Source organism: Coregonus clupeaformis, chromosome 38 (assembly GCF_020615455.1).
Source record: "Coregonus clupeaformis isolate EN_2021a chromosome 38, ASM2061545v1, whole genome shotgun sequence".
Taxonomy (NCBI): Eukaryota; Metazoa; Chordata; class Actinopteri; order Salmoniformes; family Salmonidae; genus Coregonus; species Coregonus clupeaformis.
In genome coordinates this window covers 5,723,796-5,745,784 of record NC_059229.1, presented here as the reverse complement: position 1 = coordinate 5,745,784, position 21,989 = coordinate 5,723,796, and the positions used below count along the sequence as shown (strand labels likewise).

The 21,989-nt window shown below is 49.3% G+C and overlaps 1 protein-coding gene across 1 annotated transcript in view; it reads left to right on the top strand.

Annotated features, from left to right (window-relative positions):
- LOC121553825 (microtubule-associated serine/threonine-protein kinase 1) overlaps nt 1–21,989 on the top strand; it is a 101,824-nt gene that overhangs the window by 9,743 nt on the left and 70,092 nt on the right. Inside the window, exon 2 of the mRNA XM_045211736.1 lies at nt 2,089–2,120. Coding sequence (XP_045067671.1) covers nt 2,089–2,120 — 32 coding nt within the window. The remainder of the gene's footprint in view (nt 1–2,088; nt 2,121–21,989) is intronic.

The following is a 21,989-nucleotide window of genomic DNA, read 5'->3' as shown; positions in this document are numbered from 1 at the left end:
CCCATGAGGTCACTAGGCCATTTGACTGCATGAAGGGGCTACGATCCTACATCTGTATATAGCTGACACTGATCCATTGCTACCAGATGTTGAAGGGCAAGTCAACGAGGGAAAAGAGAGGAGAGATGGATTGGAGATTCAGAAGGGACAGAGACTGTCCACTAGTTGGGGCTATGTCCCTATCACAGGAGGCTGCTGAGGGGAGGACGGCTCATAATAATGGCTGGAATGGAGTGAAGGGAATTGCATCAACCACATGGAAACCATGTGTTTGATGCTATTCCATTCATTCCATTCCAGCCATTACTATGTGCCCGTCCTCCCCAATTAAGGTGCAACCAGCCACCTGTGGTCTGTATGCACTGTAGTTCATCTGTAGTCTCCACAACCACACTTCCTCCCTAATGCACAATAGCCTGGGGACGAGGTTAGACTATGGATGCATCCCAATGGCACCCTATTCCCTATATTTTGCACTACTTTTGACCAGGGCTCTGGGACGCAGATCGATATATTGTCTGCAAAGGGCTCTGGTCAATAGTAGTGCACTATATAGGGAATAGGGTACTATTTGGGACACAGCCTATGTGACTTGATGATGTAACGCGAGTGTTCCATGTTACAGAAACTATTCAGATGACTTTGTTGTTTGTGAATTTGTTCATTTGGAGAATGCTAGGCAATGCCAAGCAACTGTTGTGATATTGCATCAGACGGCTTTGTGTGGGTTTTATACCCCAAATGCTTGTTTGTTTACCCGGTGGAGGGAGAGAGGGAGAGGGGGAGGGAGAGAACAGAAAATCAGGGCCAAGCCTCAGTAGATGAAAGTTTAATCTCTGAAAACCAATTACTTTCTATATTTTCTTTCTTACTTTTGTTCTTTCTTACTTTTTTATTGGTTTCCAACATCCAGGATGTATCTGGTCATTTATTCACTTTCTTTCTCCTTTCATTTCTTTCCAACCTCCAGTGTTGCAGGGATGTATCCAGTCACAAGTATACACTTTAGTCGGCAGACATTGGTACTACACACAAACACACACACACGGTAGTGGTTCTGCGTGGGAGGAGATAAACTCTCATGCTGTCCTTGTCCCTGATAGAAACTGACAGGAGCGTCAGTAGAACAGCAGTTTATCTACAGAATAACTTCATAAAATGTCCCTTTATTGCCTTATAATAGAAACAGTACTGTAATATGATCCTGGACTGGGGATCGTGTTAAGGGAGCACAACATGGAGACTATAGGAGAGTGTTTCTCTCTCAGATCAATCCCAATGGATCGTAATCACGTTAGTTTCCTGCTTCTCTGTCCCCAATGTTGTAAACAGGGCGACCATTTTGGATCTGACTGGCTCCACTCAGCCTGTGAGTGGAGCCAGTCACTCCTGAGTGGGGCAGTGGTCTAAGGCACTGCATCGCAGTGCTAACTGTGCCACTAGAGATCCTGGTTCGAATCCAGGCTCTGTCGCAGCTGGCCGCGACCGGGAGACTCATGGGCGGCGCACAATTGGCCCAGCGTCGTCCAGGGTAGGGTAGGGGAGGGAATGGCCGGCAGGGATGTAGCTCAGTGGATAGAGCATGGTGTTTGCAACGCCAGGGTTGTGGGTTCGATTCCCACGGGGGGCCAGTATAAAAAAAAAAAATATGTATTCACTAACTGTAAGTCGCTCTGGATAAGAGCGTCTGCTAAATGACTAAAATGTAAATGTAAAAAATGGGTAATAATAATAATGTAATATGTCATCAGCGAAGGGTTGGGGAAGCTGGATTTAGAGCATGAAGTGTTTGAAGTTACAGATATGGCAAGAGGTTGTTGGGGTGAGGCCCCTCTTTTAACAGTATAGTGCCCCAATGGCCCCTAAACTAAAGGGTTAATTGTCTATATACTGTACAAATTACACTATACACTAAGAAAAAAAGGGTTCTACCTGGAACCAAAAACGGTTCTCCTATGGGGACAGCCGAAGAACCCTTTTGGAACCCTTTTATCTAAGAGTGTACATGTATCCGTATCTAAAACACTAATCTGATATTTTATTTGTGTCCCCTCTCCTCTTTCTCTCTCCCTCTCTCTTTTTCTCCAGAAGGATCTGCCTCTGCCCCGGAAAAGTAGCAGGTGACGTTTTGGGTTCGTTGGGTAGTGCCTTGGTGTGTATGTGTATGTGTGTGATGTTTGGGAGAAACATGGAAAAGCAGAAGTACTCTTTAAATGGGAACATATTTTAGCCCCTGTGAACCTCTTTACCCGTGGATATTTGTTTCTGTAAATCTAATCTGACGCTCAGGTGAGTCCAAGTTTGGGGTTTCTTTTATTTGCCTCCACATGAATGTGTCTGTACACACAATCTTCTAACATCAGTTCACTGGATAGAAATAGGTTTTGCCCCGTGAAGCTTTTTACCCCACAAAACTTTTCTGTTTTTTTTTCTTGTAAACCCGACACACTGACAATCTCATGCACAGTTGAGCTCTGAAATAGAAGCACTGTAGGAAGTCTCTTCACACTTCACATGTTTCTGGAGAGAGGGGTTAGAAGTTGTCAGCATGTGAGAAATGGGGGCTTTGAAAGGATGCACACACACACACACACTAGGGATCGTAGTGATATGTAGCTTGAATTTGTGAGAGTTTGTGTGTGGTGCTGTCCATGGTGCTGCAGCACTTTCACTCACTCCAGGCTTTCCTCTCCCTCACTCCAGGCTTTCCTCTCCCTCACTCCAGGCTTTCCTCTCCCTCACTCCGGGCTTTCCTCTCCCTCACTCCGGGCTTTCCTCCTTTCTCTTTCTCTCAATCGTTCTCTCTCTATGGTGCTGAAGCGTTCCCTTTTCTGACTCATCTCTCTCTCTCTCTCTCTCTCTCTCTATCTGTGGCTCTCCCTTCCCTCATGGTGTGTCTCTTTCACTAATTGAAGTGAGGAGGAAAATGCTTGTATATCAGTAGTACACCTACACACAGCGACTAAACAGTCATTAAATATTGTATTCAAAACAGAAATGAATGAAGATTTGAGTGATAGAAAGTCCTCTGTCTATTAGCTGAGTCAGTATGACTAAACTGTTTTCTTTTGCACAATACTACTATATCTAAACTAGGCTAAGGTTGTCACGATTCAGACAGACGACCAGAGGACCACAATTGCGTCACACCAGAAAGTTTATTAAACTTAAGGGAAAAGGGAAGTAGGGAGTGAATGAAGGCTCCAGGGGTAACAGGGATCCCGTCCAATGCGCTGGGTCTGTGCCCCCCCAGTGGCAGCGATGCGTCCTATGAAGCCGGTGGTGGGTGGTCCAGAAGTCCTGGGGGGAGACACAGACACAACAGGGCGGAATGAAACCAGGCAGCAGTACAGTTCAAGGGAAATCCAAAATACGTAGTAGCAAGGCAGAAGGCTGGTCAGAGTTACCGGGATTGAAGAGTAGTCAGGAGTCGTAATGGCAGAAGCAGGTCTGGATCTCCTGAGGCAGAAGAGTATCCAAAAAAACAGGCAGGTCCGGGGTCACAAAACCAGGGTGAGCCAGAAGCGCGAGCAAACAGGTTCCGGGTGTGAGCTTTGCAGACGATCTGACACCGGAGAGCTGAAAGACAGGGCCTTAAATACTGGGAGAGGTTAGTGGGTAATGCAGCGCAGCTGGCAGAGTAATTAGAGCCGAGCAGAGCAGGGACAGGTGGAGCTAGTTAGGCTGAGTAGAGAGAGGGAGGTGAGCAGAGTGGAAGATAGTGGAAACCAATTAAGGTGGTAACCCGGTGGAGTGAGAGGGCTCATGACAGAACCCCCCCAAGGGACGGCCCCAGAAGTCCCAAGAGCAACACCACGCCGGGCGGGAGGAGGGGAGCCGGAGGAGGGCTAGAACTCCTCCGAACGGTCCGAGTGAACGTCCTCATCCTCGGAGGAAGCCGGAGGGCCGTGGTCGGGAGATGGGACAGGTCCCGAGACAGGATCAGGCACAGGACAGGAAGCCGAGCGGGCCGGACGGTTAGGGACCCCTCTGGGGCGGCCCCTACGGATTGCAGGTTGATCAGGATGCCGTTGGTGGAAAGCGGTGATGAGAGTCCTATCCACAATCCGACTAGCTGGCACCCAGGTCCTTTCCTCAGGTCCATAGCCCTCCCAGTCAATGAGGTACTGGAGACCCCTACCCCTCCGTCTGGACCGAAGCAGGCGGCGGACGGTGTAAACCAGACCACCATCGACGAGCCGTGGAGGAGGAGGACCAGGCGCAGCAGGGACCAGCGGACTCTCATGGATGGGCTTAATCTTAGACACATGGAAAGTGGGGTGCACCCTCAGGGAATTAGGCAGTTGGAGCCGGACAGCAGTTGGGCTAATCACTCTTATGATAGGGAATGGGCCAATGAACCGAGGTGCCAGCTTCTGCGACTCCACCCTGAGTGGCAGGTTCTTCGATGACAACCACACCCTTTGACCAACATGGTAGGTGGGAGCAGGAATTCTCCGACGGTTGGCCCCGGTAGTGTAGCTGGCAACGGACCTGAGGAGTGTGGCTCGGGCTTGTGACCAGGTGCGGCGACATCGACGGGCAAAAGCAAGTGCAGATGGGCAAGTAACCTCCTCCTCCTGGCTGGCAAATAGAGGAGGCTGGTATCCATAAACACATTGGAAAGGGGACATACCGATGGCAGAGCAGGTCAGAGAATTGTGTGCGTACTCCACCCATGTCAATTGCTGCGACCAGGAGTGGGGGTTGCGTGAAGTCATGCATCGCAGTGCCTTCTCGAGCTCCTGATTAGCCCGCTCTGACTGCCCATTGGATTGGGGATGGAATCCGGAAGTCAGACTGACTGTGGCTCCCAGCAGGTGACAGAACTCCTTCCAAAAAGCGGAGGAGAATTGTGGACCACGGTCAGAAACAACATCCCTTGGCAGTCCGTGGATCCGGAAGACGTGTTCCAGGACCACCTGGGCGGTCTCCTTGGCGGTTGGGAGCTTGGGGAGGGGAATGAAGTGTGCCATCTTGCTGAAACGGTCAACGATGGTGAGAATGACGGTCATGCCACTTGAAGGGGGGCAGCCCCGTGACAAAGTCAAGGGCGATGTGAGACCAGGGACGTCTGGGCACAGGCAGGGGCTGCAGCAATCCGGCTGGGGGCTGGCAGGACGACTTGTGTTGGTTGCAGATGGGGCAGGCTTGGACGAATTCCCGTACATCCTTCCTCAGAGAGGGCCACCAGAACCTCTGGGCGAGCAGGTTGTAAGTGCGGGTGGAGCCAGGGTGACAAGCTAGGCGGGAGTCATGTCCCCACTGAATGACCTGGGACCTCAGGTCTTCGGGGACAAAAAGGCGGTCAGCTGGGCAAGTGCTGGGACCTGGCTGGTTACGGAGAGCCTCCAGCACCTGTTCCTCAACAGCCCAGGTCAGAGCTGCAACGATGCAGGGACTTGGCAGAATCGACACAGGGTCCTTGGAGGGGGTGTCATCCTTCTGGAATTGACGGGAGAGGGCGTCTGGCTTGGTGTTGCGTGATCCAGGCCGGTATGACAGAGTGAAATTAAACCTGGTGAAGAACAGGGCCCAGCGGGACTGCCTGGAGTTCAACCGTTTGGCCGTGCGGATGTACTCCAAGTTCTTATGATCGGTCCAAACGAGAAATGGAATGGTGGACCCCTCCAGCCAGTGACGCCACTCCTCCAAGGCAAGCTTCACAGCCAGCAGCTCACGGTTCCCTATGTCGTAATTGCACTCAGAGGGGGACAACCGACGTGAGAAAAAGGCACAGGGATGGAGCTTCCTATCCTCCGCAGCCCACTGAGAAATCACAGCACCAACTCCCACATCCGAGGCGTCCACCTCCACAATGAATTGCCGGTCCACATCAGGCATCTGGAGGATGGGAGCGGAGGTGAACCTCACCTTGAGGGTACTGAAGGCTTTGTCGGCTGCTGGGGTCCAGGTGAAGGGTTGCTTGGTGCTGGTTAGAGCAGTGAGAGGGGCAGCAACGGTACTGTAGTTCCGGATAAACTTCCTATAGAAGTTAGCAAACCCCAGAAACTGTTGCAGCTTCTTTCTGTTCTCCGGAACTGGCCATGAAGTGACTGCTGATACTTTGGCAGGATCCATTTGGATACTTCCTTCTGCCACTATGTACCCCAGGAAGGCCACTGTCTTGACGTGAAACTCACATTTCTCTGCCTTGGCGTAGAGGGAATTCTCCAGAAGACGATGAAGGACTTGCTGGACATGGCGGGTGTGTTCAGACAGGTTTCTGGAGTAAATTAAGATGTCATCCAGGTAAACGAAGACAAACTTGTTTAACATGTCCCGCAGTACATCATTCACTAGAGCCTGGAACACAGCAGGAGCATTGGTGAGGCCAAAAGGCATAACCAGATACTCGTAGTGGCCTGTTGGTGTATTGAATGCGGTTTTCCATTCATCTCCCTCCCGGATCCGCACTAGGTGGTAAGCGTTTCTGAGATCCAACTTGGTAAAAACAGTGGCTCCCTGGAGCAACTCAAAAGCAGAGGTGAGCAGAGGCAGAGGGTAACGGTTTTTCACTGTGATGTCGTTGAGTCCCCTGTAGTCGATGCAGGGGCGAAGAGATCCGTCCTTCTTCCCCACAAAGAAGAAGCCAGCACCAGCAGGAGATGAAGATGAACGGATTAATCCTGCGGACAGAGAGCCATTGATGTAGTCCTCCATGGACTTTCTTTCAGGAGCAGACAACGAATAAAGATGACCCCTTGGAGGAGCTGTTCCAGGGAGGAGGTCGATGGCACAGTCGTACGGTCGGTGAGGGGGCAGAGATGTGGCTCTTGCTTTGTTAAACACCTCTCTGAGACCATGGTAGCATTCTGGGACATTGGAGAGGTCAGGAGCGGAGTTAGTAGGTACTGGCCGAGGGGGTAGTGCGGCAGCAAGCAGGCAGGTTCGGTGGCAGTCCTCTCCCCACTCCCTGATCACCCCGGTCACCCAGTCGAGCTGAGGGTTGTGCCGGGCGGAGCCATGGGTAACCCAGGATGAGGGGTTGGCCTGGAGAGGGGAGCAGGTGAAACTGGATAGTTTCTTGATGGTTTCCGGACAGACCCATCGAGACCGGGGCCGTGACATGAGTGACCGATCCGAGTAAGTGTCCGTCCAGTGCCCGGGCAGGAATAGGAGGTGTCAAACGGAGGTTCTCCAGTCCCAGTTGGCGTGCCAGCTTGATGTCCATTATGTTGGCTTCGGCGCCAGAATCCACCAGAGCAGCCAGGGTGTGAGTTGAGTCAGAGAGGCGGAGGTGAACTTGCAGCAGGGGTTTGCGGTCGGAGGACTGGATGGTCATTGAACTCAACCGGACTCCCCCTACGCCCGGTGAGCTTCGGCCCTTTAAAGGGCAGGTTACCACACGATGTCCATCACCTCCACAATAGAGGCAGAGGTTTGAGGTGAAGCGGCGCTGGCGCTCTGCAGGAGTGAGGGAGGCTCGCCCAATCTCCATAGGCTCAGACTGATCAAGCTGACCTGGGTGAGTGGCAGTAGATGACAGGAGCCCAGTCGGATCTCTCCGAATGCCGGTAGTAGGTGGACCTTGGCGCCCCCTCTCACGACGACGGGTCTGTATCCTTCTGTCGATCCTGACAGTCAGTGCGATGGCTTCATCAAGAGTGGAAGGCAGTTCATGGGAGACCAACTCGTCCTTGATATAGTCAGCCAAACTATGGAAGAACGCGTCCACCAACGATGGTGTGTTCCAAGAACTTCGTCTAGCCAGGGTTCGGAAGTCGATGGAATGGTCTGCGACTGTACGTCTGCCTTGTCGAATACTGAACAGTTCACGAGACGCCTCTGCGGTGGGTGAATCCAGGTCAAACACCTTCAGCATCTCCTCAGCAAACAGGTCGAAGGTTGCACATGCGGGGGTTTGACGTTCGAACTCTGCTGTTCCCCAGAGTCGAGCTCGGCCCGTCAGGTGAGTGATGGCATACCCAACTTTAGCCCCCTCCGTGGCGAAGGTCCTTGGCTGCAAGGAGAACTGAAGTCGGCAGCTAGTCAGGAATGGCCGGACCTGGGTTGAATCGCCGTTGAACCGCTCGGGGTTTCCAATCTTGGGTTCGGAGCAGCGGCTGCAATGACCGGGGCAGGTAACTCGGGGGCTGGGCTGGTGGGCAGACTGGCTGGGGTAAGGTTGGTGAGGAGTTGAATGATCATGGCGAGTTGTTGTTGCTGCTGCTGGAACTGCTGCTCATGCTCATCGGTTTCCATGTCGGGGAAAGTGTGCGCTGAGTCCATAATGGTCAGATCGTACTGTCACGGTTCAGACAGACGACCAGAGGACCACAATTGCGTCACACCAGAAAGTTTATTAAACTTAAGGGAAAAGGGAAGTAGGGAGTGAATGAAGGCTCCAGGGGTAACAGGGATCCCGTCCAATGCGCTGGGTCTGTGCCCCCCAGTGGCAGCGATGCGTCCTATGAAGCCGGTGGTGGGTGGTCCAGAAGTCCTGGGGGGAGACACAGACACAACAGGGCGGAATGAAACCAGGCAGCAGTACAGTTCAAGGGAAATCCAAAATACGTAGTAGCAAGGCAGAAGGCTGGTCAGAGTTACCGGGATTGAAGAGTAGTCAGGAGTCGTAATGGCAGAAGCAGGTCTGGATCTCCTGAGGCAGAAGAGTATCCAAAAAAACAGGCAGGTCCGGGGGTCACAAAACCAGGGTGAGCCAGAAGCGCGAGCAAACAGGTTCCGGGTGTGAGCTTTGCAGACGATCTGACACCGGAGAGCTGAAAGACAGGGCCTTAAATACTGGGAGAGGTTAGTGGGTAATGCAGCGCAGCTGGCAGAGTAATTAGAGCCGAGCAGAGCAGGGACAGGTGGAGCTAGTTAGGCTGAGTAGAGAGAGGGAGGTGAGCAGAGTGGAAGATAGTGGAAACCAATTAAGGTGGTAACCCGGTGGAGTGAGAGGGCTCATGACAAAGGTAGGTTTTAAATATCCTCACCTTTTATAGATGGATTTAGAGTAGTGTAGCTGGTAAGTGCTAAAAGCGCTTTTCTCTGTGTTTGAATCTGTGGCTACTGGCTACCATGGCGCTGTGGCATGTAGGCCTAGCTAGCTGCTGTGCTATGCTGTGTATGTTAGCCACATAGATTTTTCTCAATACATCACATTTACTGTAAAATTACCATTGTAGCATAGAAGGTACCAATTATTGTATGGGTGAAATGAATATAATATGAATACGGGATGAATATAAAGCATTTGCAGAGGCGTTTTTCAAAAAGCATTTCATTTACATTTTGTTTGATTTTGCATGCTCTGCAGTCTGCAGTATTTCCTGTTCTGCCTCTGGGCACGGAGGCTGTCTGGAGGTGTTAGGCGTTTCAAAAAGCTGAGGTATTTGTTGTGTGTGTGTGTGTGTGTTTGTGTGTCGTTGACATGTCTGGTGTTTATCTGTGTGTGTGACATTTGGACAAGGGTTTGAGTGGCCAGTGACTGAGTCACTATCAGTGTGGTATTTAGGCTATGTTTAAGTGACCAGTGACTCACAATATGGTTTTTATCGTCATGGTGATCGGTGACCCTCCCCACCATGTCAGGTCACTTCCTCGGGGTGTTGTCCATGACCTCTGACCTTTACCTCAGGGCAGCAGATGTCACAACAGGACACTGAACATAGGTGGAGCTAGGAACTCCTCTGTCGCTCTCCCAGTATCTCTCTCCCTCTCTCGCTCTCTCTCACTTTCTCTCTCTCTCTCTCTCTCTCTCTCTCTCTCTGTAAGATCAGACTCCTCCTTCTGTCTCTCTGTATCTTTGCTCACTGTGTCTCCCCAAACTACCATGTCAGCAAAGCAATACAGATACATGCATACTTGTACATTAGTCATCATTAGTATTGCAAAATTCCATTAACTTTCCTAAAATTCCAGAAATCCTGGTTTGAGGTTCCGTATTACCTGCTTATTCCTTTCTGATTCTGGGATTTCTGGAAAACCTGGAGATTTTTGGAAAGTTACCTGCATTTTGCAACCATATTAACCATCGTAGCCCCTCCCTTCACTGATATGCACTAGTGCTGTCTCCCTGTCTTGTATATTTCAGCCACAGCCTCGTCTCTCAGCTCAGACTCCCTACTAGGCTGTGTCCCAAATGGCACCCTATTCCCTACATAGTGCACTACTTTTGACGAGGGCCCATAGGGTGCCGTTTGGGATGCAGCCCTAGTCTACATTAGAGGGACATCTATTATTTAATTAGTCCCATCATCAGTGCTGTGCAACTGTCAGTCCTGGTCAGCATTTAGTAGCATTGCACTTGCTAGGTGAATAAGATTTGTTGAATTATTTTGTGCTCTCTGTGCTATCTTAGCGCTCCATGATGACATTCTCCCTTGACAGTGTGTATGTGTAGTATTGCAATTGGACTGTCGGATTAGTTTAATTATTTTGTTGAGTGTGTGTGTCGGTGTGTCTGTGCGCTTGTGTGTGTGTGTCCTCATGATGACGTTTTCCCTTGGCAGTGTGTGTGGTGTTGTTGCACTTAATGCTTCTTCCTGCAACATCTAGTGCAAATGTATGATGTCACAGATCATCATACATTTGTTGGAGAAAAGGAAGGATTTTATGAAACGGCAGGGTGGTTGTTTGTTGGAGAGGGAGAGAGAGGGAGGGAGGAGAGAGAGCAAGAGATGAGAGGAGAGGGGGAGGGTACAAAATGACATATCCTATTGCTGTTGTTATGCGATTCCTACTGCACTTGCTGTTTCAAGCTTTCCAATAAGTACCAGTCTCTGTTTTGGTAGCCATACCCCCCTGTGCTGCTGTCGTCATGCACACACACACACACACACACACACACACACACACACACACACACACACACACACACACACCAAGCTGTCACCTCATCCTCCCTCCCTCCCTCTCGCTCTCTCTCTCCCCCTCTCTCTCTTCCTCTGTCTTGTCATTTACATTTACATTAGTCCACAGTCCACTGCTCTCTGCTCTCCTCCCTCAGATAGCTTTCACACTCACACACATCCCTGCTGTTATTACTCTATATCTCCCCCCTCCCCTCCCCTCTCTGTCTCTCTCCATCGCTCTACACTCCCTGCCCTTGAGAGCAGCCCCAGAATCCTCCCTCTTTCTGAGAGGGAAGCAAGGCAGTCTGTTCCCTCCCTCTTTTTCTCTCCTCCTCTCTCTCTCACTCTCCCTCTCTCGTTCGCTCCATCGCTCTCTCTCTCTTTCGCTGTCTGTAGCTCTGCTGACATTTCCTCTCCACCCTCTCTCTTTCTCTGTTTCTCTCGCTCTCTGACACACACACACTCCCCGTCAGGCTGCCATGCTGGTGCTGTGGAGTGTGTATTCAGCCTCTTGACTGCCTGCGTGTCTGTCTGTCTGTCTGTGTGGGCTCTGGCTCAGCTGGTCTCCTGTGGGTTTGCCAAAGCAGCACCTCGCAGCGCATCCAGTAGCAACATGTTTCGACGCACGAAAAGGTAACGGCAGAGCTTCTCTGTTTATCTCTCTTCTACTGTAGACCTGGTGTCATCCCCCTTTCTCTCTCTGTTTCTCTCTCTGTTTATCGGTCTGTTATTCTCTCTCTCTCATCTCTGTTTTTTCTAGTGTCACCCCCTGTCTCTCTGTGTAGTGATAGCATTAACCGCAAAGCTTTCTGAATCCTTCTCTCTCTCTTTATTTCTGTCTCTCACCGTGGACCTGGTTTCATCCCCCTCTCTCTCTGTGTTGTCATGGCGTTAGGTGGAGGTTTAATTAAGGTGGTGTTGTTGTTGTTTTGATGGTATGTTTGGTTGTCAACCTCCTGCCAGCTCTCATGCTGTGTCACAGTTGTCCCTCTGTCTCGTATTGGCACTGGTCTGTGTGTGTGTGTGTGTGTGTGTGTGTGTGTGTGTGTGTGTGTGTGTGTGTGTGTGTGTGTGTGTGTGTGTGTGTGTGTGTGTGTGTGTGTACACGTTTTACTATACTTGTGAGTACCAGAAGTCCTCACAAGAATAGTAAAGAAACTAAAATTCTGAGAAGTGAGGACAACATTATGATGTTGTGCCCTTGAGCAAGGCACTTAACCCTGTTTGTGCGTATGTGTGCATGTTTTTATCTGGTGCATATGATGTAGTTAACCCACTTTTGTGAGCATGCTGGTAATGCACATGAATTTGGGATGTTGTAGATCAATGTTTCCCAACCCTGGTCCTCCAGTTTAGTTGTAGCCCTGGACAAACACACCTCATTCAACTCATTGAGGGCTTGATGATTAGTTGACATGTTGAATCAAGTGTGCTTGTCCAGGGTTAGAATAAAAATGGGTACTGGAGGACCAGGGCTGGGAAATACTGTTGTAGATGATGGATTGAGAGACATGTTAACACACAAACAGGCAGTCATACACAGGAATATGGAGGTTTGTGTCTGGTCAGTGGCTTAGCTGCATGCCAGAGATAGGATTTAGAGAGTAAAGGCTGTAGTCAATGTCCCTGTCAAGGGGGTGCTTCTGTAGAGGAGGGTCAATGCAATACAGTGCCTTCAGAAAGTATTCAGACACCTTGACTTTTTCCACATTTTGTTAGGTTACAGCCTTATTCTAAAATTGATTAAATTGTTTTTTTCTCTCATCAATCTACACACAATACCCCATAATGACAAAGCAAAAACAGGTTTTTAGAAATGTTTGCTAATTTATAATAAAAATAAAAAACTCAAATATCACATTTACTTAAGTATTCAGACCCTTTACTCAGTACTATGTTGCAGCACCATTGGCAGCGATTACAGCCTCGAGTCTTCTTGGGTATGACGCTGCAAGCTTGGCACACCTGTATTTAGGGAGTTTCTCCCATTCTTCTCTGCAGATCCTCTCAAGCGCTGCCAGGTTGGATGGGGAGTGTTGCTGCACAGCTATTTTCAGGTCTGTCCAGAGATGTTCTATCGGGTTCAAGTCCGGGCTCTGGCTGGGCTACTCAAGGACATTCAGAGACTTGCCCCGAAGCCACTCCTGCATTGTCTTGGCTGTGTGCTTATGGTCGTTGTCCTGTTGGAAGGTGAACCTTCGCCCCAGTCTGAGGTCCTGAGAGCTCTGGAGCAGGTTTTCATCAAGGATCTCTCTTGCTCCGTTCATCTTTCCATCGATCCTGACTAGTCTTCCAATCCCTGCCGCTGAAAAACATCCCCACAGCATGATGCTGCCACCGCGATGCTTCACCATAGGGATGATGCCAGGTTTCCTCCAGACGTGATGCTTGGCATTCAGGCCAAAGAGTTCAATCTTGGTTTCATCTGACCAGCGAATCTTGTTTCTAATGGTCTGAGAGTCTTTAGGTGCCTTTTGGCAAACTCCAAGAGGGCTGTCATGTGCCTTTTACTGAGGAGTGGCATCCGTCTGGTCACTCTACCATAAAGGCCTGATTGGTGGAGTGCTGCAGAGATGGTTGTCCTTCTGGAAGTTTCTCCCATCTCCACAGAGGAACTCTAAAGCTCTGTCAGAGTGACCATCGGATTCTTGGTCACCTCGCTGACCAAGACCCTTCTCCCCCGATTGCTCAGTTTGGCCGGGCAGCCAGCTCTAGGAAGAGTCTTGGTGTTTCCAAAGTTCTTTCATTTAAGAATGATGGAGGCCACTGTGTTCTTGGGGACCTTCAATGCTGCAGACATTTTTTGGTACCCTTCCCCAGATCTGTGCCTCGACACAATCCTGTTTCGGAGCTCTACGGACAATTCCTTCGACCTCTTGGCTTGGTCTTTGCTCTGCCATGCACTGTCAACTGTGGGACCTTATATAGACAGGTGTGTGCCTTTCCAAATCATGTCCAATCAATTGAATTTACCACAGGTGGACTCCAATCAAGTTGTAGAAACATCTCAAGGATGATCAATGGAAACAGGATGCATCTGAGCTCAACTTCGAGTCTCATAGCAAAGGGTCTGAATACTTCTGTAAATAAGATATTTCTGTTTTTTATTATTTAATATATTTGCAGAAATTTCTAAAAACATGTTTTCGCTTTGTCATTATGGGGTATTGTGTGTAGTTTGCTAAATAATTTATTTTATTTAATCCATTTTAGAATAAGGCTGTAACCTAACAAAATGTAGAAAAAGTCAAGGGGTCTCAATACTTTCCGAAGGCACTGTATACTGTGGTGTCTGGGCTAGAGGCTTCTGTAGAGGGGGGTCAATGCTGTGGTATATATACTGTGGTGTCTGGGCTAGAGGCTTCTGTAGAGGAGAGTCAATGCTGTGGTATATATACTGTGGTGTCTGGGCTAGAGGCTTCTGTAGAGGGGGGTCAATGCTGTGGTATATATACAGTGGTGTCTGGGCTAGAGGCTTCTATAGAGGAGGGTCAATGCTGTGGTATATATACTGTGGTGTCTGGGCTAGAGGCTTCTGTAGAGGAGAGTCAATGCTGTGGTATATATACTGTGGTGTCTGGGCTAGAGGCTTCTGTAGAGGAGGGTCAATGCTGTGGTGTATATATACTGTGGTGTCTGGGCTAGAGGCTTCTATAGAGGAGGGTCAATGCTGTGGTATATATACTGTGGTGTCTGGGCTAGAGCGCCTTCCTCCTCTCTTCTCTCACTCTCACTCTTCTAAATTCTCCCTTTCTCCATCCCCCCTCTCTACCACTATTTTATCTTCTCCCTCTCCCTCCCTTCCTCCCTCCATCATTTCCTCTCTCTCTCTCTCTCTCTCTCTCTCTCTCTCTCTCTCTCTCTCTCTCTCTCTCTCTCTCTCTCTCTCTCTCTCTCTCTCTCTCTCTCTCTCTCTCTCTTTATCTGCCATAGTACACAATCCCAGTTGTCCTGCGGCATTTTGTTTCCGACTTCATCTCATCTGCTCATAGGAGGATTAGTATAAATCCCTTTGTCCGATGGCAGCAGTGTGTGTGTGTGTGTGTTTGTATGTGTGTTTGTGTGATAATACCTCCAGCACCCTGTCTCAAGGTTTTCTCTACAGCTCTAGCTCTGTAATCTCTTTGTATGAATCTCCCTCCAGGAGGAAAAGTTGTTCTCTGATCTTATGATGATGGCTTGATCTTCATTAAATTGCACTCCATGTAATAGGTCAGAGATGTGTTGTACTTACTTGTCATGCAAGGCATGTTTGTGTGTGTAGCTAGTAGCTACGTGCATAAAGTGGGTGGTAGTGTGTGTCTTATGTTCTTATCAGGGTATATCAGTGTTTATTGATAGTATGTGTGTGTTTGCGTGTGTGCGTGCATGTGCTTGTGAGTGTGTGTCACTGTCTGTCTGCCTGTGTGTGTGTGTGTGTGTGTGTGTGTGTGTTTGCAAACCGCTTGTTCTTGGCCGACTCTCTCAGGCTGTCTCAATTAGAGAAGGAAGATGCTTTGAATCCGTACCCGGATGGATAGATAGAACGAAGCGGAGGAGGAGTGTAGAACAGGAGAGAGGAAGGGAAAGAAGAAGGGAGTGGGGTGTAAAATGAAAGGCAGAGCCTGAGGTAGAGTCTGGGCCTACGTTTAACAACAGCCCACTGGGGTTAACTCAGCACTCTAAAGAGACTCTACTTTCTTTAGTTTTCTTCCACTCTTTTATTTTATTTTTTAGCTGTACTCTCTCTCGCTCTCTCTCTCGCGCGCTCTCTCTCGTTTTCTGTCTTCCTCATAGAATGTAATTTGACAGCTAGCATAGGGGAAAGAGGGAACAAGAGAAAGAAAGAGTGTGTTTGCATGTAACCTCTCATCAGATGATCCATTCTGTTTTCAAAGGGTATTTTTAGGCCATTGTTTGAGGCGACATTAACTGTACGTTAGATCCTCTTTTAGATAAACAGCTATCAAGGTCACTTGAACAATCAAATACCAGTGTCTGTCTAAATACATTGATGACAAACCTTAACATTGTCGATATTTGGAGACTGACGCACCCAACAGATAGGGATTATTCTTTATTTTTGTCAGTTCAGAAGTCATATCACCCGATTCTAATTACAGACCACTCTCCACTGTCCATGGTGCTGAAACTGGACAATAATATTATGTCTGCAGGTCGGCGACCGTGGCGCTTAGACGCTTACTTATTGAAAGATTATACTTTTTGTTAGTATTTGAAGGAGCAGATAGCTTTTTTCCTTGGAGCTAACGACACGGGGGATGTTGACAACTCTACCCTTAGGGAATCTCTCAAGGCTGTGATTAGAGGTCACATTATTTCATATACATCGGAGAGGAAGAAACGCACCAATACTAGGCTGAAAGAAACTGAAAGAGAGTTAGGGCGAACAGGAGAACGTATTTAGAACGATTTCCTCGAATGCAGTCCTTGAGAAGATCACAAAGTTGAAATATGAATACGATACCATCCTTTCAAAACGGGTGGGCTCTTTACTTGCAAGAACACAACAAAGTTATTTTGAACTGGGTGACAAACCACATAAATTATAAGCAAGACAGCTAAGGCATGTACATGCATCTAGAGCTATTCATAAAATAAAAGACAAGAATGGTAAAATAGTAACAGATCCGCAGGAAATTAATAAATGCTTTGCGCAGTTTTACTCAGAGCTATATCAATCGAAATGCGATGCTACTGCTCCACAAACTATGGAATGCTTTCTCACTGATTGTGAACTTCCTAAACTAGACAAAGGGGGGAGCTGCTGCACTCAATGCCGGGATAACTGTAGAGGAGATTAACGCAGCGATAGCACAATTTCCAAACAGCAAGGCCTCTGGGCACGATGGATATGTAATAGAATTCTATAAGAAGTACTGCGCAAGTCTAGCTCCACTTCTGTTGCAAATGTTGAAACTTTCCAAAGAAAATGCCAAACTCCTGTAAACACTGTATGAGGCTACTATAGCACTGATCTTGAAAAAATATATAGATTCCATGGAGATGTCGTCTTATCGCCCCGTGTCGTTGCTCCCCATAGAAAATAAGGTGTTGACAAAGATTTTGGCAAACCGATTGAAATAATATATTTCTGACATCTTACACCATGACCAGACAGGTTTTATTCCAGGCCGACATATATACTACAATTTGAGACGCCTTTTCAACGTAATGTATCATGATCATCAAGTTGAAGCAGTGGTAATTGCTCTTGATGCAGAGAAGGCGTTTGATCAGATTGAGTGGAAGTATGTGACGTCGGTTCTGGAGCATTTCGGGTTTGGAAAGGAATGTATTAATTGGATAAGAATTATTTATGCACACCCAATGGCATCCGTGGTAACCAATCAGGAGATGTCGCAGTCATTCCACCTGTTCAAAGGCTGCCGACATGGGTGCCCTGTTTCGCCTGTTCTCTTCGCTATAGCCATGGAACCCCTCGCTACTCTCATTCGTGTACGTGCCGATATAGCTCCCGTTAAGATAAAAGACAAGCAGCACAAAATCTCCCTCTATGCAGACGATGTTCTTTTGTTTTTATCCAAGCCTAAAATTTCTATTCCCCTCTTACTTAACTTGATAAATACATTTGTCTCCTTCTCTGGCTACAAGATTTAAAAAAAAGAAAGCCGAATTGATGCCGATATCACGGCCTGTGGATATGCAATTTCTGCAACCTACCCCATTTAGAACTGTGATGGACAAGTTCACAAGCCTTGGCATTGTAGTGACAATAACATTTGATTAGCTATTGAAAACGAATTGGGACATGAAAATTGATAAGCTTAAACAAAATATAGATTTTTGGAGTACTCTGCCTATTTCCTTGGTTGGTCGTATAAATTCTATTAAAATGGTTGCCCTACCCAGGTTTCTTTACCTCTTCCAATATCTACCCAATTTCATACCACAAAGCTATTTTAAGAAATTGGATTCAATAGGAATTCAATTTTTATGGGATAACAAGGCAGCCAGAATTTCAATGAAGCATTTATGCAAGTACAAGATAGAGGGGGGTTTTGGCCTTCCTCACTTTAAACTGTATTATTGGGCTGCCAATCTGAACATTGTGACTGTCTGAAGGGAAAGTTTACCTGGGATCCGTCAGAATGATATGCCTTCATGGCTAATGATTGAGCAGGCCTCCTTTCGACGCGCCTCACTCCCTGCACTTGTTAATAGCCCAGCATGTGTGGAAAAAGCCACTTATGTCTCTAACCCAGTCATTTGTCACACTCTTAGGATCTGGAAACATATTAGGTATTTTATTAACATACCCAATGTATACATTGACAGCCCAATTTGCCTGAATCATGCTTTCGACCCTGCATTGGATGATATGGTGTTTTCACAGTAGAGGGAGCAGGGGCTCACAACAATCAATAACTTATATATTGATGGTAATTTAGCTTCATTTCAACAATTACAGGATAAGTTTAACATGCCAGCAACACATTTTTTCAGATACCTCCAAATCAGGAATTTCTTAAGGACACATATCCCACAGTGTGGCATGAAAAAAATTATGCAATCACTAACTGTAAGTCGCTCTGGATAAGAGCGTCTGCTAAATTACTAAAATGTAAAATGTAAGCTAAATAATCCTACATTAGATAGCCTTATCCTTGTCAAACCCCATTCAAAAGGGTCGGTCTCTAGACTTTATAATGTGCTACAGGCCCACATAGAGGTATCCACAGACCCTATTAAAAGGGCTTGGGAGCAGGAACTTGGTTCAGAAATCTCAGATGAGGACTGGGTAGAAGCTCTCAGGAATATAACCCACAGTTCAGTGAATGCCAGACACAACCTTGTTCCGTTTAAGGTGATACACACCAGGTTACATTACTCAAAGGTTAAACTGCATAAAATATTCCCAGACACCTCACCACTGTGTGAGAGGTGCAAGCAGGATGAGGGGACTTTGTCCTAATTTTGGACATGTCCTAAGTTACTGGGCTCTCATTTTTGATGACTTATCTAAAGCCTTTGATAGTTATAGCCCCAGACCCATTGATCGCTCTGTTTGGTACAGTTGATGGGAATAACCAGGAAGGGAAGGCTGTCTCTCTGTTTGGTACAGTTGATGGGAACAACCAGGAAGGGAAGGCTGTCTCTCTGTTTGGTACAGTTGATGGGAACAACCAGGAAGGGAACGCTGTATCTCTGTTTGGTACAGTTGATGAGAACAACCAGGAAGGGAAGGCTGTCTCTCTGTTTGGTACAGTTGATGGGAACAACCAGGAAGGGAAGGCTGTCTCTCTGTTTGGTACAGTTGATGGGAATAACCATGAAGGGAAGGCTGTCTCTCTGTTTGGTACAGTTGATGGGAATAACCATGAAGGGAAGGCTGTCTTTCAGTTTGGTACAGTTGATGGGAACAACCAGGAAGGGAAAGCTGTTTCTCTGTTTGGTACAGTTGATGGGAACAACCAGGAAGGGAATGCTGTCTCTCTGTTTGGTACAGTTGATGGGAACAACCATGAAGGGAAGGCTGTCTCTCTGTTTGGTACAGTTGATGGGAATAACCATGAAGGGAAGGCTGTCTTTCAGTTTGGTACAGTTGATGGGAACAACCAGGAAGGGAAAGCTGTCTCTCATTTTGGTACAGTTGATGGGAATAACCAGGAAGGGAAGGCTGTCTCTCTGTTTGGTACAGTTGATGGGAACAACCAGGAAGGGAAGGCTGTCTCTCTGTTTGGTACAGTTGATGGGAACAACCAGGAAGGGAAGGCTGTCTCTCTGTTTGTGTCACGGTCGTCTGAGGAAACGGACCAATACGCAGCGCGTGGAGTGAACATGATGACTTTAATAAGAAAAGCACGTCAATACAAAACAAAAGACGAAAGTGAAGTCCAACAGTGACTATGACTAAACAGGAACAAAAACCCACAATTCCCACAGGAAAACAATCAGATTAAATATGGCTCCCAATCAGAGATAACGAGCCGACAGCTGACACTCGTTACCTCCGATTGGGAGTCATTGACCAAACCTAGACATAAACCCCACAGAACTGCAAACATAGAAATACACCCAAAACCCAACATAACCAAACCAAAACCCAACAAAACAAATACACCCTGGCTCAAATATAAAAGTCCCGGAGCCAGAGTGTCACAGTACCCCCCCCTAAAGGTGCGAACTCCGGGCGCACCAGCATACAGTCTATGGGAGGGTCTGGGTGGGCGTCTGTCCACGGTGGCGGCTCTGGCCCTGGTCGTGGTCCCCACCCCACCTTAGTCACTATCCGCTTCCGTAGCCTCCTCCATATGACCACCCCCCAACTAAACCCCCCTGGATTAAGGGGCGGCACTGGACTAACGGGCAGCACCGGACTAAGGGGCAGCACCGGACTAAGGGGCAGCACCGGACTAAGGGGCAGTACCGGACTAAGGGGCAGCACCAGGATAAGGGGCAGCACCGGGCTAAGGGACAGCACCGGACTCAATGGCGGATCCTGGCTGGCTGGCTCTGGCGGATCCTGGCTGGACGGCTCTGGCGGATCCTGGCTGGACGGCTCATGGCTGGCTGAAGGATCTGGCTGCTCGTGGCTGGCTGACGGATCTGGCTGCTCATGGCTGGCTGACGGATCTGGCTGCTCATGGCTGGCCGACGGATCTGGCTGCTCATGGCTGGCCGACGGATCTGGCTGCTCATGGCTGGCCGACGGATCTGGCTGCTCATGGCTGGCTGGACGGATCTGGCTGCTCGTGGCTGGCTGACGGATCTGGCTGCTCGTGGCTGGCCGACGGATCTGGCTGCTCATGGCTGGCCGACGGATCTGGCTGCTCATGGCTGGCCGACGGATCTGGCTGCTCATGGCTGGCTGAAGGATCTGGCTGCTCATGGCTGGCTGAAGGCTCTGGCTGATCCTGTCTGGCTGAAGGCTCTGGCTGATCCTGTCTGGCGGAAGGCTCTGGCTGATCCTGTCTGGCGAAAGGCTCTGGCTGATCCTGTCTGGCGGAAGGCTCTGGCTGATCCTGTCTGGCGGAAGGCTCTGGCTGATCCTGTCTGGCGGAAGGCTCTAGCGGCTCCGGTCTGGCGGACGGCTCTGAAGGCTCATGGCAGACGGGCGGCTTATGCAGCGCTTGGCAGACGGACAGTTCAGACGGCGTTGGGCAGACAGGCAGTTCAGGCGCCGTTGGGCAGACGGGCAGTTCAAGCGCCGTTGGGCAGACGGGCAGTTCAGGCGCCGTTGGGCAGACGGGCAGTTCAGGCGCCGTTGGGCAGACGGGCAGTTCAGGCGCCGTTGGGCAGACGGCAGACTCTGGCCGGCCGAGACGCACATAAGGCCTAGTGCGTGGTGCCGGAACTGGTGGTCCCGGGCTGAGGACACGCATCTCAGGGCTAGTGCGGGGAGTAGCAACAGGGCATGCTGGACCCTGGGGACGCACATAAGGCCTAGTGCGTGGTGCCGGAACTGGTGGTCCCGGGCTGAGGACACGCATCTCAGGGCTAGTGCGGGGAGTAGCAACAGGGCATGCTGGACCCTGGGGACGCACATAAGGCCTAGTGCGTGGTGCCGGAACTGGTGGTCCCGGGCTGAGGACACGCATCTCAGGGCTAGTGCGGGGAGCAGCAACAGGACGCACAGGACTCTGGGGACACACAGGAGGCTTGGTGCGTGGTGTAGGCACTGGTGGTACTGGACTGGAGCGGGGAGGTGGCGCCGGAAATACCGGACCGTGCAGGCGTACTGGCTCCCTTGAGCACTGAGCCTGCCCAACCTTACCTGGTTGTATACTCCCCGTCGCCCGACCAGTACGGGAAGGAGGAATAACCCGCACCGGGCTATGTAGGCGAACCGGGGACACCATGCGTAAGGCTGGTGCCATGTAAGCCGGCCCGAGGAGACGCACTGGTGGCCTGATGCGTTGGGCCGGCTTCATGACATCCGGCTCAATGCTCAATCTAGCCCGGCCGATACGTGGAGCTGGAATGTACCGAACCGGGCTATGCCTGCGTACAGGAGACACCATGCGCTCTACTGCGTAACACGGTGTCTGCCCGTACTCTCGCTCTCCACGGTCAGTCCAGGGAGTAGGCGCAGGTCTCCTACCTGACTTCGCCACACTCCCTTTTAGCCCCCCCCCAAGAAATTTTTGGGTAGTACCCACGGGCTTCCAGCCTCGACTCCGTGCTGCCTCCTCATACCACCTCCTCTCGGCTTTAGCTGCCTCCAGC